The 17,312-nt window shown below is 34.4% G+C and overlaps 1 protein-coding gene across 2 annotated transcripts in view; it reads left to right on the forward strand.

Moving 5' to 3' along the window:
- Window positions 1-17,312, forward strand: part of GRL (transcription activator) — a 190,099-nt gene that overhangs the window by 77,403 nt on the left and 95,384 nt on the right. For both annotated transcript variants that reach the window (XM_090015945.1, XM_090015946.1), the window contains one exon: window positions 2,667-2,812. In XM_090015945.1, the coding sequence (XP_089872071.1) occupies window positions 2,667-2,812 (146 nt within the window). The remainder of the gene's footprint in view (window positions 1-2,666; window positions 2,813-17,312) is intronic.

The raw sequence follows: 17,312 nt of genomic DNA on the forward strand, positions 1-17,312 counted from the left end.
GTACCTCGGTCAGAAGGAAAGAATGTAGTTGGCTCAAAATGGGTTTATAAAACAAAGTATAAGCCCAAAGGAAGTATTGATAGATATAAGGCGCGACTCGTTACTCGGGGATTCACACAACAATATGGTGAAGACTACGATGAAACTTTTAGTCCGGTAGTCAAAATGGGTACAATTCGTGTCATCATATCTCTAGCAGTCGATCGAGGATGGAGCCTTAGCCAGATGGATGTTAAAAATGCATTCTTGCATGGAACTTTAAAGGAAGAAGTGTATATGGAGCAACCTTCTGGTTATGCCGAGAAGGATCCTACTGCCTGGGTGTGCAAACTAAGGAAATCTCTGTATGGGTTGAAACAAGCGTCCGGTTCTTGGTTTGAAGTTTCTCTATGCAAATTCAAAGTTATGGTTTTAGAAGATTCTCTCTGTTTCACTCACGCTTTATTTACCAAAAGGCAGACATTGTTATACTTCTTATATATGTTGATGACATTGTGATCACTGGGAGTTCAGATAATCATGTGCAAGACATGAAGCAGTTTTTAATGAAAACTTTCAAGATGAAAGATTTAGGGGAGTTGAGGTACTTTCTTGGTGTGGAAGTTGACAGACAACAAAACACATTGACACTCATGCAACAAAAATACACTCTTGACCTTCTGGAAAGAGCCGGGATGACGAATTGCAAATCAGTCAGCACTCCTAGTGTATTACATCAAAGGCTGAGCTTTGAAGATGGCCATCTTTGTGTCAACCCTACAACGTATAGAAGCCTCGTGGGAATGTTACAGTACTTGACCTTTACCAGACCTGATATAGTTTATGCTGTCAATCAGGTATCCCAGTTTATGCATGCTCCAACGGAGGGTCATATGGAAGCTGTGAAGCGCATTCTACGCTATTTAAAAGGAACTATAGGAGACAAACTTGTTTATCGCAAGAACGATAATATGCATAGAAGACATGAACTCATCACTTATATAGACGCAGATTGAGCAGAGGATCCAGATGAGAGACGATCTGTCTTTGGATATTGTGTATATATTGGACACAATTTAGTGTCCTGGATTAGCAAAAAACAAAAGGTAGTGGCACGATCGAGTACAGAGGCTGAATACAGGTCGATGGCTGCAGGCACGACATAAGCTACATGGATTCGACACTTATTGAGTGATCTTGGGGAGACAATTATTCGATCATTTCTTCTATGTGACAATCAAAGCGCAATAAACATTGCATGTAATCCTATCCAACATAGCAGAATGAAGCACATTGAGATTGATCAACATTTTATACGGCAAAAAGTTGAGATGAAGGAGATAGAACTACATCATGTTCGAACAGAAGATCAAGTGACAAACTTGTTTACCAAGGGGTTAACATAACATCAATTTTGGCTATTGAAGAGCAAGTTGTACATCCTCCAAAATCACGTACAACTTGAGGGAGGGTGTTGAAATATAGCATGCTTATGGATCTGGATCCATATCCATACGCATGTTAAATGAAACACATGCACAATACTGTTTCATTAATGACATTCTTGTAATACTTCTGTAACAAAAGACTCATTGTATATCTGCTCATTTTTATAAAGCTTAGGGCTTGGAGGTCGAGCTATCGTGCGCCGCCCCAGCCATTGTGCATCTTCCTCTCTCTCTCTCTTCTTGTTTCCTGTGCAAGCTGAACCACACACATACGAAATCTCATAACCACGCCTAGGCAAAGTGGCGGAATCTCCTTAAAACCATGACTGGAAAGTGAACCACCTAGTTGGGTTTAGGGGCACAAATGCACACGGATTTTTAGTATCCTCATGGTTTCCCAAAACCGCAGTGCCAGATTCCCACACTAAAGAAGGGCTATTCAGAAAAAACATTAATTACATTGTTTTCTTTTTTTATCAAAGAATTATTTATTTCACAATATTCGTTTTGCAAATCAATATGCAAAACACAACATTCGTTTCACAAATCAACATGCGAAACTCATCACTGAACCTCAGCCTGTTACATCATAAAACATTACAATTTAATTCAAAGAATATCAAATTGATTTTTTTGCGATGCATGAAAACTAAACATGGAGCAAAATTCTGCTTCAGCAAAATTCCAAAATTGTGCATATGAGTATTTGCCTCACGATGAGTTGTCTTGTATTTCTTCTAACATCCTGCTTCAGCAAAATTCCAAATTTATGAGCTATTATAGTGCAATGCCATCACTAACAACCTTTTGGTTAAAATCAGCTTAAAATCAACAATTCTTTTCTCAGATCCTTAGCTAACTTGAGTCTTTAAATTAATTTCCATAAATTTACTTTGTTTATCTGACTCCATAACATCCTCTCATGTTTTGTTGCTGATTGCTATGATGGATGCTTCCTCAGTTAACAGAAAAAGCCACAACTATTTGAAGACTGGAGCAGGATTACTACGCAAATGGCAAATTTGTTACGTAGACAAAATAATAACAATTTCTATGTTTTATTTTGGTTTTTAGTTGTCTTGAACTTTATTTTAGTAAAAAATAAAATGGTCTCAAGGTTCCCAACGTGAATCATATAATATTACATGAAGTAGAATGTCTTTCATATTCCTTTAAAGAAGATTTAAACTGAAACCGTTCCTTTTGTTTCTGATTTTTTTTTAATTTACTTTTTTTCAGGACTTGAGGAAAAATTGGTTGTCTATATTAATGATTGTCACTTCCTCACGATCATCTATAAATATCAGGCATTTGGAGAAGGCTACAATGTCTACTGGGAAGGAAGGTTTGGTATCTGAAGGAAATGCTGCCTACAAATGGTCCAGGTTAGTAAACAGTATGTACATTGAATTTTTCGGTGCCTAAACATATTGTAGCATGATAATGAGCTATTCTTCTGTTACTGAGCTAAATAGAAGCTTCATATTACTGAAGAGAATGTTGATCAAACAAAATTAAATGTGGTTTGAACTTTGAAGATACTGTTTCTTCTTTTTTTTTCCTTGGCTTGTTGGGTTGAAGTTATTCTCAAGCATCCAGTAGATTTTTGAATAAATGTGCATCACATTAATGCGTAAGTGTTGATAGAACTAAAGGTTCTGTATTCATAATTCTGAATCTAGATTAGAAGTTTTCATGAATGGCACTTCATATTGCAAATATCTTAATGGTTGCCTTAACTTTAACAAGGCTGAATTTTGTTTTGTATCTTGTTCAAGGTTGCTTGCTTTGAGTTGTAAGAGACGATACTTATTGATATTGAATATTGAAAAATATGGCGGAAGATAGATAAATCAGCTATATGTGTACCCAAAGAGGATTCAATAGGGAAATCATATATTTGTCCTTTTATGCTTATTGTTCGTGTTGATTGGGTAAATGTGGATTCATGACTGCATAGGAAAATTAAAAAGCAACTGGCCGCATAGCTTCAGGATTTATATTTTCCACCTCTACAGATGATAATTTAAATTATGGAGGTTTGTCGTTATTTTAAGTATCAAAAGAAATATGTGGAAGTGGTCTTCTTGTGGAATGTGCCCCATAAGAAGAATCTTGAAACCTAGTGATCGAAATGCACCTTTAATAAGCTGATACGGTAACTTTGCAATGCATCAATCATCTAACTTAAAAAGATGTCTCATTTCAACCTTCTCTCTAAAGTCTCTATTGTGATCCTTGTTAGATTTAGGGTTCCTGAGATTTCTGCAGGAGGGAAAGAAGGCAGCAAAGTATTGGGGCTGAATGCACATGATTCCCAAACTGGGAAAATGGTGCCTCTTTCTTTTCTTTTATAACTGAAACTGTAGTAATAAGATACATTCCAAAAATACCCTTGGTTACATATAATACAAAGGGATTTTAATAAGGGGTAAAGAAGGAAATAATAATAAACAATATAAGATGGATCGATCCAGATCCATCTATCCACCCGACTCATGCTAATAGCCTCCCTCAAGTTGAACATGGTTATCGACCATGGACAACTTGCCTCTCAAATACCAAAATCTTCGCTTCGTGAGGCCTTTCGTAAACAAATCAACCACTTGTTCTTCAGTTTGCACATATCTTGTCTCTATCTCGTGATCTTCAACTTTTTGTCGGATGAAATGTTGATCAATTTCAATATGTTGAATAGGATTTAACGAGATATTGATGGCCCCTTGATTGTCGCATAATAATAGAGATATGGGTGCGGTTTCTCCCAAATTGTATAACAGATGTCTGATCCAAATCAATTCAGCAATAACGATGGCCATGAAACGATACTTTGCTTCTGTACTGGATCTCGCTATAGCTTTCTGCTTTTGACCACTCCATGAGACAAGATTTCCCTCAATAAAAATGCAGTATCCAGACACAAATCTTCTCTTATTAGGATCACCAGCCCAGTTAGTGTCCGAGTATACCATAACCATCATCAAAGCCTGTAATAACCCAAATTTTTGAGTAATTTTATGCATTTTGGGTCCAAGATCCATTACCGGATCCAAAAGAATATATATAATAAAAGATTTGGGTAATTGGGGTTTGGACCCACATTGGAGCCAAATGGACCTAGCCAGTGGATCCTACAGTTCAGTGCCGACCCAGATCCATTTGGATCCCTCATTTTAGGTTGACCCGGATCCATGTTAGGATGGATCCAACATTATAAAGCCGACCCGGATCCACGTTAGAGTGGATCCGGAGTTGCAGGTCACGGATCGAACCCGGGCTTGTTTTATAAAACGCACGAAAACAAGAATCGTGTCTAGGGCACGATTCTTGCAAGAACGAAAGGGGAGGGGGAGGTTACAGAAAGCGTAACCAACTCCATTTTTCTCGAAGGGATGGAGATTTTTGGCTCGTTAAAGAGGGGAGTCTCGCCCTTCTTTCCCCCTGCTCTCATCTTCCTTCTGCTGCCTCATCTCTCACGCTCTTTCCGATCGATGACTTCGACCACCTGCTGCCGCCGTCGCCTGCAACTAGGGCCATCGGCGACATCCTTCTCGCATCAGTGACAACCACTTCCTCCTCTTGGCTTCACTCCCTCTGTTGCTCGCATCCCTCTCCTTCGGTTTCACGCATGCCGACGGGAGCTTCGACCATCTGCTGCCGCCATCGCCTGCGACCTTCCTCTTGCAGAGGCAACCACCTCTTCCTCCAGTCGCAAGAAAAAGGTAGGATTCTGATGGCTTTTCTTGTTGGGTATCGCATGAATCCAGATGGGATTTGGGGATTTTAACATTTAAAAGAATGTAGATTTTCCTGTTTTTCCCTTTTCTTCTAGCTATTCTGTGGGTCGAGTATGGGGTTTGGGGTTTTCCGATGGGGTTCTTGGCTGCTGGAAAACCAAAAATGGAAAAATGCTGGGTTTTCTGGAGGTTACGAACCCTGCGATTCCCAAATCCCAACACTTTGGGGGTTTCTTGCCTAACCCTAACTTGAGGGAAAAAAATATAGGCTCTAAGTATTCTTGTCATAACATTTCTACCCAAGCTGCACATTTCTTGAGATACATGTTCTTTGTTTTCTGCTATGAAGCATTCTCTGCAGTAATGTGATGTATGGTGTTTTTTTTTCAGGGAAGTATGGGACTCCTCTAGATCTGATGAATACTTTATTCTTTTAGAAATTTTGTTTTGTGTTTTTCTTAGATTTCTTTTCTTTGTATTGAAATGAATTCCATGATATGTTCAGTTTCACCTTGTTATCTGATTAGTTTTCTTTTTGGGAAAATATAATGGACTCACACATTGGAATGCTTATGTCCCGACATGTCTTGGGTATGCTTCCATGGGTACATTACCATGTGTTTCTGAATGGATTGTTTGGGAAGTCCTGCCTAATGGGTAATGCGAATGTATTACCGATACAGGTGTTTTGGGCTTTGGTTATCCATGCTTGTGTAAGGCTGTCTTTAATTAAGGTACATCTGTTTTGACAGCCCAAGGTGGTTGTTACACTCTGACCACACATCCTTATATTCGTTCTTTTTGGACAGCCGAATGTGTCTGTTTGAATTTTGATAAACCGAGCATCTTTGGTTAATATATTGCGCTGTATATGATTGTGGCTGATTGATGGGTTACAGTTGTTTTAAGTATAGGTTTAATTCAGGAAAATTAGATTAAATCATTGAGTTGGAAATGAAACTGCAGTAACTATTGTTTTATCAAGTGTTATGAATCTGGGTTCTGCAGCATTGCTTATTCACACGCATGCTATTGGACACATTTTATTCCATCTATGTATAACATGATGTATTGAGTTGGTTATAGTTTACCCAGGCTTTGAAATCTTAAACTTGACTTTCTTAAACAGGAAAACTTCTCAATGTTCTTAAATAGGAAAGATTGTTTATAAAGCTCACATGTAATGCACGTTGATCTTATACAAAGAGTATCACATACATAATGCCCAAACATAAAAACAATGTAAACATATGGTTTATATGATGATCTGTTGACAGTTAAATACGTGAGTAATACGTTATTTTATGGATGGTATCAAATCTGAATTCCTATTATTTTGTTGACAATGATTAAATTTGATTATATGATATTTTGTGTTCTGTCATCAAACTGATTTGTTTAGGTTGACTAATATCCAAGATAACTATATGTTATCTTATTGACTATATCAAATCTGTTTCAATGTTGAATTAATAACGGATATTAAATTTGAATACATATCTTTTCATTACCTATTATCATGCTTGATTTTAGGTTATTCTATTACCTATTGTTAGACTTGAGTTCTAAGTTAATTTATTTTCCATCATAAGTATTGACTTCAAGTAATTATGTTGACTGTGACTGGTTTACATGGAATACCACGTGCTTAAACTGCTTTTTGTCAGAAAATGTATTATTTGAACTGCTGGAATGCAGTATGGTAGTTGTGTTGATGAACGGGGTTGTTATATTGGTTTCACACATATGATGGAGTATATATTGATATATGGATATGTGCTTTGCCTAAGAGGGCAATATATGAATGGGTTACCCCTCGTGGGTACTTGAGTTATTGGCTTGTGTGCTATGTTAAAAAGAGTGATGAAACCTAATTGTAATTAGTGTGCTTGATTGGTTTAAAAGCACCGGAGCACTCTGAGTGGGATTAAGAAATCAATATGAAAAAAAGTATATGGATGGTTTATACACCTTGGTAAAATGACTACGGTTGGGATCTATTGCTATGGCAGTAGAAGGAAGTTGGGAAATGTCCTGAACTTCGGAAAAATGATTAACTAATGAAATCAGTTTTTGAGGCTTACCTTGGAGACGGTAGGTGGTACAAAACTTCGAGGACTTGTGTTGTGTTTCGAGCGTGAAGCGGCTCGTTGGTCCCCATCCTCGGAGTTAGGGACCAGGATTACCTATGTGTCCTAGGTGGTAGTTCCATGTCTTCTGCAGAAGTTAGGGATGCATTCTGTTTTGAGTCGAGCCTTTGGGAGATTCTCTTGGCTATTGGTCGCTCCCTTGGGGATTCAGTCTCAGTTAGAATGTTCGGGTTAATAAAATACTCTTGAATAATATACCCCCAAATGTTTTCTTCTGAGATGGTCACTTGTGCCCGTGTGTACCCGCGGGGTAAGATAATTTAAACACAATTTTAGAGCATTTAGGTATCACAGTGAGTGGAAATACTGGAGGTATGCGTTTATGTTTTTTTAACATGCTTTATATTCTGAGCTTGTGATGAAATAAAATTATGAAATGTGTAGATACGAGGTAGTTGAACACTTATCCGAGAGTTTTATATGTTAATGATTATGATTGTTGCAATACATATCTCACTTATTAATGTTACACTGTGTTATTATTATGACTGTTGCATACCATACCTCTCTTGCTTATTAATGCTGCACACTATGGTTTACCTGCTCGGTTATGGTTGTTGTATAACTGTTCACATACTCATGTATATGAATGTTGGTTTCTGTTGCATAAACTGCCTACTTGTTTAGACATATGTTGAGATTCACCTTTGACACCTACATCACATGCTAGATTCATGACATACCTGCATTAAAAATTACAGTTTTCTTACTTAGACGTGGTAGTCTAATTCCTATAACTTTCACCATTTTCAGGTAAACAAGTAGACTTATGAGCGGTTGCAGGATGATGCATTGTATTAAGATTGTTGATTTACTGTTCCAGTGATTCCTTGGGTTTATGGTAATTTAAATGTTCATATCATAATGAAATGAAATACATGTGTTGAGTTTTCTCTCAAATGTAATGTTCCGAAATGCTTAACCCTATATTGGTTATTCTTTTCGCTGTTATAAAAAAATAAATAAAAAAATACCACATAAATCTGGGTTAAAATTTTGGGGCGTTATAGAGCCTCATCTGTGGTCCTTTTTCTGTAAATCAGATCATCTTCTGCGGTCCCTTTTAAATATCTTAGGATTCTTTTCACAGGCTCCATGTGTGGCAGCCTAGGCTGGTGCATGAACTGAGACACCCTATTGACAACAAACACAATGTTCAGACGAGTAAATGTGAGATACTCTAACTGTTAAATTGTATCTCTTTTATGTAAATATTTACATATATATATATAAAGAGAGATACATATACATATATACATGATATATATGTATATGTATCTATCTTTATATATATGTAAATATATATGTTTCTCTCTCTTCTTGTAAAACCCGCAAGGGTATTATATTCATTTCTCTTCTTTTGCGCATATTCATAATTATGAATATGTTGTAATATTTTTGTACTTTTACTTTTTCTTCTTTTCTTTTTTCTTTTCATTTTCTTTTTTCTTTTTTGTTTGACTCAAGTCAACTTGGAGGGGGCTCAACACTAGCTGTTCAGCCTCTCCAACGGTTAGAATTCTAACCGTTGGAGGGGCTCCAACAGCTAGTGGAGCCCCTCCAAGGCTCCTTGCTTGCTTATAAATAAGGGAGTTCCCCCTTTGTAAAAACCACTTCTTGGAGCTTTTGTTCTCCATTCTTCTCAATAAAATTCTTTATATTTTGTATGCCTTTGTGCATTTGAGTTTCTTTATTGTACCTTCGTGTACATTTGTTCAAAGTGTTCTTGTGCACATTGGTGGTGTTGTGCTTATCGCACACTTTATCTCCTGTTTGAGATATTTTCACATGGTATCAGAGCTAGGCTTAAAGGAAAAGAAGATCGTGCATTTTTCTCTCTTCGTTGGAGTACCTCGTAAAGTGTGCCATTAAGTTGTGGTGGTTGGAGTGAAGACTCGGTCCTTCATTCTATTTTTTAGAAGCTTTCTATATCAAGAAGGAACTCATTTCGCATTGTGGTACGCATTTATTTCTCTTTGTATCCTCTCTAATGGGCGAAAAGGATTCACACTTCTCTCTTGACTTCAAATTAAATGGAACGAATTATCATGTATGGGCCGGGAATATGGAGGCCCATATAAAAGGAAAGGGTCTTTGGGGATATGTTCAAGGAACTATTCCCGAACCTAAAATTACTATCCTTGAGAGAGGGGAGATCAAGGTTCTTGAGGGAGAAGAAAGAGAAAAGACTTTTGAAGATTACAATAAGAAGCATGAAGAGTGAGAAATGAAAAATTACAAAATACTGTCATGGTTCTTCTCTTCGGTTGAGACCAAAATTAATGCCAACATTCTAAAGTTCAAAAAGGCATATCAAGTATGGGAATATCTTGAAAGAATGTATACTTCAATAGATTTGTCCCATAAATACTATCTCCAAAAGAAGGCTTTAACCCTTCAACAAGGAGAAATGTTCGTTAGAGAGTATTTTGCCGAGTTATCCACTATTTGGGATGAGCTTGCTCTCCAAGAACCTAAATGGAGTGGTGAGGCTATTGAATTAAGGGCCAAACATTTAGAAGATGATCATTTCTTTAACTTTTTAAATGGGCTTAGACCCGAGTTTGAACAAACTAGATCCTCTCTCTTGTCTTCTTTCTCTTCTCCTCCATTGGAAGATGTGCTTACCAAATTAAGTGGAGAAGAAACTAGATTGGGAATGAATAAAATCAATCTAAGTGTGTTGGCCGTTCCCTCTAAAGATGAGGATGAGGGTGCTTATGCCGTCTCAAGACCGGGAAATAATGTTAAAACCTATAAACCCTCTCATTTTAACAAAAATCAAGGAGGAAGAGAAAATGGTGGGCATTATGGAAGAAGAGATTATAGTAAGATCATATGCCATTTTTGCAAAGAATCGGGTCACATTAAACCGGTATGCCCTAAATGGAAGAAGATGGTGGCTATGTCTACTACTTTCCAGTCAACCAAGGAGGAAGGTCCATCAACTTCCAACCATGCTACTTCGTCTCTCAATCAAATCATGAAAGCTCTTCAACCACTCCTCAAGGGATCCGTTTCCGGAGCCGCCATGACCACCTTCTCTCCTTCCGGTAAGTTTCTTTGGCTCTTAGACTCGGGTGCATCCTTTCATATGACTCCAAATGTTTTTGCACTTTCTAAATACTCAAAAAATTTGTCACCCTCTTTTGTCTCTACCGCGGATGGGGCTTCTCTTGAAATAAAAGGAATTGGTGATTTTGAAAGACAAGGTTTTTCTATTCTTAAAGTTAGATTTATAGCAAAACTAAATTTAAATTTACTTTCCGTCTCTCAACTATCGGATCATGGGTGTGATATCAAATTCTCATTAAATAAATGTTGGATACAGGATCGTCGGTCCGGGAAGTTGATTGGGGAAGGCTCTAGGAAGGGAGATCTTTATCTTATAGAATTTCTTCAAATTCCAAAACCCTCTTTTTGTAATGTTGCCCAACATAAAGATATAAATGTTTGGCATAAACGCCTTGGGCATCCAAATATTGTCAAGCTTTCTTATTTACATTTTGCTAAAACTTTATGTAAAGACAATTTCAATTGTAATGATTGTATTCTTGGTAAAATGATAAGCTTACCTTTTGGACAAAGAAGTATGTTTTCAACTAAGCCTTTTGAAATTGTGCATTCGGATGTTTGGGGACCGGCACCCGTTGTGTCTAAGGGAGGTTTTTCGTATTATGTTATTTATGTGGATGATTTCTCACGGTATAGTGGGATATACTTCCTCAAACATAAACATGAGGTTTTCTCTACTTTTAAGGTTTTTCACATGATAATACAAAATCAATTCAATAGTAAATTACAAATTCTTAAAACCGATTCCGGGGGAGAATATCTCTCAAATGATTTCAAAAGTTATATTGAAAATAATGGGATTGTTCATCAAAGGTGTTGCCCCAAAACTCCTCAACAAAATGGGTTGGCCGAACGAAAACATAGACACATAATTGAAACTACAAGAACTTTGCTCATTTCTCAAAAAATTCCAAAAAGATTTTGGGCCGAAGCGGCTCTTGCATCGGTTTATCTCATAAACCGACTTTCATCCCAAAACTTGAATCAAATATCTCCATATGAAATCTTGTATAAAAAAGAACCCGATTACAACAATAGGTTAAGAATCTTTGGTTGTAAATGTTTTGTTCTCACCGATAAGAATGATAAATTATCTCCCAAAGCTATTCCTTGTGCGTTTTTGGGATATTCGGAAACACAAAAAGGTTTTAGGTGTTATGATATTAAAAATGATAAACTATATGTTTCAAGAAATGTAACCTTTTTAGAAAACATGAGTGGTTTTGAAGAACACAAAACTCATGAAGATAATGAAATACATGTGTTGAGTTTTCTCTCAAATGTAATGTTTCGAAATGCTTAACTCTATATTGGTTATTCTTTTCGCTGTTATAAAAAAATAAATAAAAAAAATCCACATAAATCTCGGTTAAAATTTTGGGGCGTTACAAAGCCTCATCTGTGGTCCTTTTTCTGTAAATCAGATCATCTTCTGCTGTCCCTTTTAAATATCTTAGGATTCTTTTCACAGGCTCCATGTGTGGCAGCCTAGGCTGGTGCATGAACTGAGACACCCTATTGACAACAAACACAATGTTCAGACGAGTAAATGTGAGATACTCCAACATACCAACTACACTCTTATATTTGGTCTAATCCCAGTACAGTTCTCCTTCACTAATACTCAATCTTTGGTGGATAGGAACAGGTGTGGCAGCTGGTTTGCATTCCTTCATCCCTGTCTTGTTAAGGCATTCCATAGTATATTTATGCTGTGTAAGAATAAGGGAATCATCCTTTCGGTCCACCTATATACCAAGGAAATACCTCAGTCCTTTATCTTAAACTATTTTATTTAAAAGGTCCTTCACTTTTTTAATATGGCCATTACAACTGCCGATAACAATTATGTCATCAACGTAAATAAGAAGTAGAGTTACAAAGTTATTACCTTTGTAGATGAAGAGTGAATGATCTAGCGGAGAACGAAGAAAACCATAACATTGGATTGCAAGGGAAAAATCTTCAAACCAAGATCTTGAAGCTTGTTTCATCCCATAAATGGCTCTCTTTAACATTTAAACATAATTATTCACACTATATCCCGGTAGCTGCTCTATATAGACTTCTTCCTTGAGATCCCCATGCAAAAAGACATTTTTCACACCCAATTGACTCAATTCCACTTATGACCAACAACTAAGGACAAAATAATACGAATGGTACCTATTTTAACAACGAGACTAAAAGTCTCATCATAATCATGTCCATACTGTTTAAAATATATATACATATGTAGATATATACATGTCTATATATATAAAAATATGTTATTCATTTGTAATACCCGATAGGGGTATTTTTATCTTTTTATATAGTTGTTTATAGAAACAACTATTTATTAATTAGGTTATTTTATCTTTTTATTTTTTGTAATTTTTTTTTAATCCCTTTTTTGAACACGCTGGGGGTCTCACATAGAGTCATTGGGACCCCCAACGGTCATAAATGTGACCGTTGGGGGCTCCCAACGTCTCTATGGGGAGCCCCGAATGGCTCTCCCTTTTGCTCTTTTTTGTTGTATAAATAGGGGTCATTCCTTGTATTTGTATGCCTTTCAAGGCTCATTCCAATAAATATTCCATTATTTTTCATGCTTGTGTAACCTTTTTTGGCTTTCATATTGTCCCTTTGTGGACTTCTTGTTTGAATGTCGTAGTGTTTGTCCATTATTGGGCTTTGTGAATGCTTGTGCATTCTTGGGTTACACTTTCGCCTATTTCCTTTCATGGTATCAGAGCTTGGTCTCTAGAATAATAGCTCGTGTGTTGCGTCATCACAGTGGTCACCTTAAAAATTGTGCCACTCAAAGTTTGGATTCAAAGAAAGAATTTACCAGGTATGTATCGCATACTTTTTAAAAGTGTCTCTTGTATTATTTATCTCATGCATTATGCATGAGAAATCACTATTTTCTTGATCATTATATATATATATATATATATGGATACTTTTGATATTTTCTTTGGATTCTCTACTTTAAATATTTATGGTATGCATTTGAAAATGTAGTAGCCTCTTGCTAAATATGTTAAAAATGAATAGTTCTTTAAAGAAATTATTAAATCGTGTGTAAGCATATCTTCATAAAATATTTGTTTTAATTATGCATATTGTCATAAAAATTATATTTTACAAGAATATATGGTTTTCCTTTAAAATCTTAAATATTATGCTTTTCATATTACTAATTCCCTTGTTGTATGCATTTGGTTTTATCATAATAATTATTGGTAATCATTATGAATTTTATGAGTTCCTTAAAATTTTAGAAACTTGTATGATGTACATCTTATGTCATCATGTTTTTCTTAACTCTTTGGTAATATTGTAGATATTTTTGCATATTGACATATTCGTATTTTATGTGATTTCAATGGTTCTCTCCTTTTTTCCCTCAATAATATTCTTCTTTTGCCTTTTTGCATTTACCCCTTAGTGGGTTTTGTGTATTTTGCACTTTATGTGCTTGTGATATTTGGTTCTTTATTGAACCCTCTTGTGTTATCCCTTGTAATTTGTATTTTCACATATCTCATTGCAATGGTTAATTCTAAGATGTTTTCCTTATTATGCAAAACTAATTTTTTGAAAAACATTCTCGATTAATTATTCGTAGATATTTGTGTTCATCTCTATTCAACTTTTATATAAAAAATAAATCTTGCATTGGATTCTTTGAATGCATTTTATAATGTTAACTCGCTTTTCTCTAAAAATGTGTCATAGTCACACAAAATAGATTGCATTATGAATAACGTTTGGTACAATTTCATAGCTTCTATATAACTATGAGTTATTAGATTATTTTCATGATTGGTAGTAATTATGCTTACTTGTGGGATTGTAAAAAGTTCTTCTAAAACTTTATATGTATTATTTCCTTAATATTACATGTTTTGTTTGTCTCATAGTAGACTTTTGTTTTTAAAAGACTTCTTTTTAAGACAATATGTTTTTGTCTTCTCTTTAAAATTTATTAGATCTTTTGTATGTAACATGCCCTAGTGCATCTATTCCTTGATCGATGAATTTATGACTTCATCTTTTAGAATTGATTATGTTAAGCATGATTCTTGTTTATTCAAAAGGTTGTCATGAGACATATTGTTATGCATATGATTGTATTTTTTTAAGATTAGTCATCTATCATTATTGTTTTTTTTTTTTCGATTTGAAATTGTCTTTTCTCCTTTTATGAACTCACCTATTTGAAAAATGATTTTCATGAGTATTTATTGCCTTCTTATGGCATTTGTGTTATTCATCACAAACTTTTATTTTATGCATCAATCTTCTTGGCCTTATTATTGTTGAATTAGAGATGTTTGTTGGGGTCAGTTGTGTGTACCTCGTTTTATGTCATTTTAGATTGTCAACTTGTAGTTTGACTCTAACTGACAGTTATATAATCTATGATTGCGAGTATATTGGATCACTCAATTGTTTTTAGCCATTGTTTTTATTATGGATGCTTTTAATTATCTGTATCTGTGATGGATATCTAATTTTTTGAAACCATGGTGTTTCAAAATATGGTCAAAATTAATATTTTTTAATTGTATTAGTGTTTCCATTACAAGCCTTCTTACCTCGGGTGTTCTCCTTTTTATGCTTCTTATCTAAGTGTCAGCATATGTAGATAAGAGATGTTTGTTTACAACTTTGTGTGTGTTTTTAGCCCATTGTTGGCTTTGTACCATAGTGACAAACGTTTTAAATGACAATTTCTCGTTTTTCAAAAACTCTCAAGAAATTAAAAAAATTTCATAAATCTCGCATTTTTTAAGGCAAAATCTCGACAATAAAAAAATAAATAAAAAAATATAAAATTAATTTTTTATAAGAAAATATTAATAAAATTTATTAAAAAATAAAAATACAATTTTTTTGCGATAAATAGCCGTTTAAAACGTAAACATCATGTTTAAATCACGATATTTATGTTTTTTCATAAATCTCACGATATTTTGAAAATTTTGCGAGAAATTATCGTTTTAAACTTTCAGGCAATTTCTCACGATATTATCGCGAGATTTTCATAAATCTCACGATATTTGTCACTATGCTTTGTACTCTTGTTCTAGTCGTTGATACACTTGTTTTTAAGTGTCATTATATGTAGACAAGAGATGTTTATTCACACCTTCGTGTGTGATTTTTAGCGAATTGTTGACTTTGTACTCTTGTTCTAGTAGCTGATACACTTGATCCTTAGTGTCATTATATGTAGACAAGAGTTGTTTATTCACACATTCGTGTATGTTTATTAGCCCTTTGTTGGCATTATGCTCTTGTTCTAGTTGTTGATACATTAGTTTTAAGTGCCATTATATGTAGACAAGAGGTGTTTATACACACCTTCGTGTGTATCTTTGGTCTTTTATTGACATTATATTTATGCTCTTGTTCTAGTCACTTATACACTTGATTTGTGGGTTTTGGAGGTCTAATGAGGTGATTGCTTGTAGTGGATGAACAATTGTTGAGATTTGCGAAATTCCATATTTATGGGAATTTTTAAATTTATCATCTTCCGCAAATTGGTTTTGATTTGTGTATATCATTCTCTTTTATCATGTAGGATTTTTTAATGAATTTTTTAAATCTTTACTACTTATTTTTTTTCCTTGTATGAAAAAATATTTATCGATAAAAGTTCATGCATTTCATTGATAATATATATATATATATATATATATATATATATATATATATATATATATATATATATATATATATGGACCTCTATAATTAAAATCACTCTAAGTTGTGTGAGTTATGTTTGTAATTGATTATCGTGCCTACATTGTGGTACACATAAAATTAATTAACTCATCTTTTATTGATAAAATTAGTTGTCTCTTCATTATTGTTTCATGTGTATTGAGTATGTTTTAACTATATGATGCATATATGTGTGTATTAACATGAAGTTAATTAGTTTTTTTTTAATCCGTTTTGTAAAAGTTCTCTTACTCATTCAATAAACTTGTTTATTTTTCATGCCTATTGTGCATATTTTCTCCTTTGAGTGTGTTCATCTTGCCTTTGTGCGCATTTTGGTCTATTGATAATCTAGTGCCTTTGAGCACGTAGCTTTAGTTTTGAAGACATTTTCATATGGTGCATGATCAATGCTTCTTAAGCATTTTTGTGATAAATAAAGATTTATTTACTTTATTTGTGTTCTTTCATTTATACCCTTTTATGGGTTTTGTTTGAAGTGTCTCTAATAGACACTCTTTTGAAAGATTCGTATGCTTTTTGGACGACCACCATTTCATTTAAGATAATTTTTATACATAATTGTTTCTCTTCTTAATGAATCATATGTCTTTTAAACAATCAAATCTTCTTATGATCAATGTTATGGTTTCTTGAAAAATAAGTTGATTATGATCTTTGAGGGATGCTCCTCTTGTTCTTAAAATCTAATGATTTGAAAAATTGTTACTATTTTGTTCAAACCATTTTATTAATGTTGTGAAAAGCGTTGAGGCGTAGCGAGGCGCTCCACCAAAATCTGAGGTGAGGCGTAAGCCTCAAAAAAAAAAATTTAACTTAAAAAAATTATAAAAATTATCTAAAATTATAAATAAATAAGAAATGCTTTATTGATGAAGCAACAACCAACAAGAAATAAAAAATCTCAAATAAATACGGAAAAAATATGAGATTAACATGTAAAAGTAACATTAATGCAACAACTTGATTTATGTAAGTATCTAAGAAATAAAATATGAGCATTTATTCAATAAAAAATTAACATTAACAACAAAATGCATATTAAAAAATGTAAGTATCTCTCTATATGAGCATTCATCAAATTAAAATAGTTCATCACTCGATAGTCAATGCTATATGCTCCATTGGATAACAGATAGATAAGTAGTCTACATCCAGAAATGCTGTCTAAGAAC

This window comes from Nuphar pumila, chromosome 8 (genome assembly GCF_984573655.1).
Source record: "Nuphar pumila chromosome 8, dmNupPumi1.hap1.1, whole genome shotgun sequence".
In the NCBI taxonomy this organism is placed as follows: domain Eukaryota; kingdom Viridiplantae; phylum Streptophyta; class Magnoliopsida; order Nymphaeales; family Nymphaeaceae; genus Nuphar; species Nuphar pumila.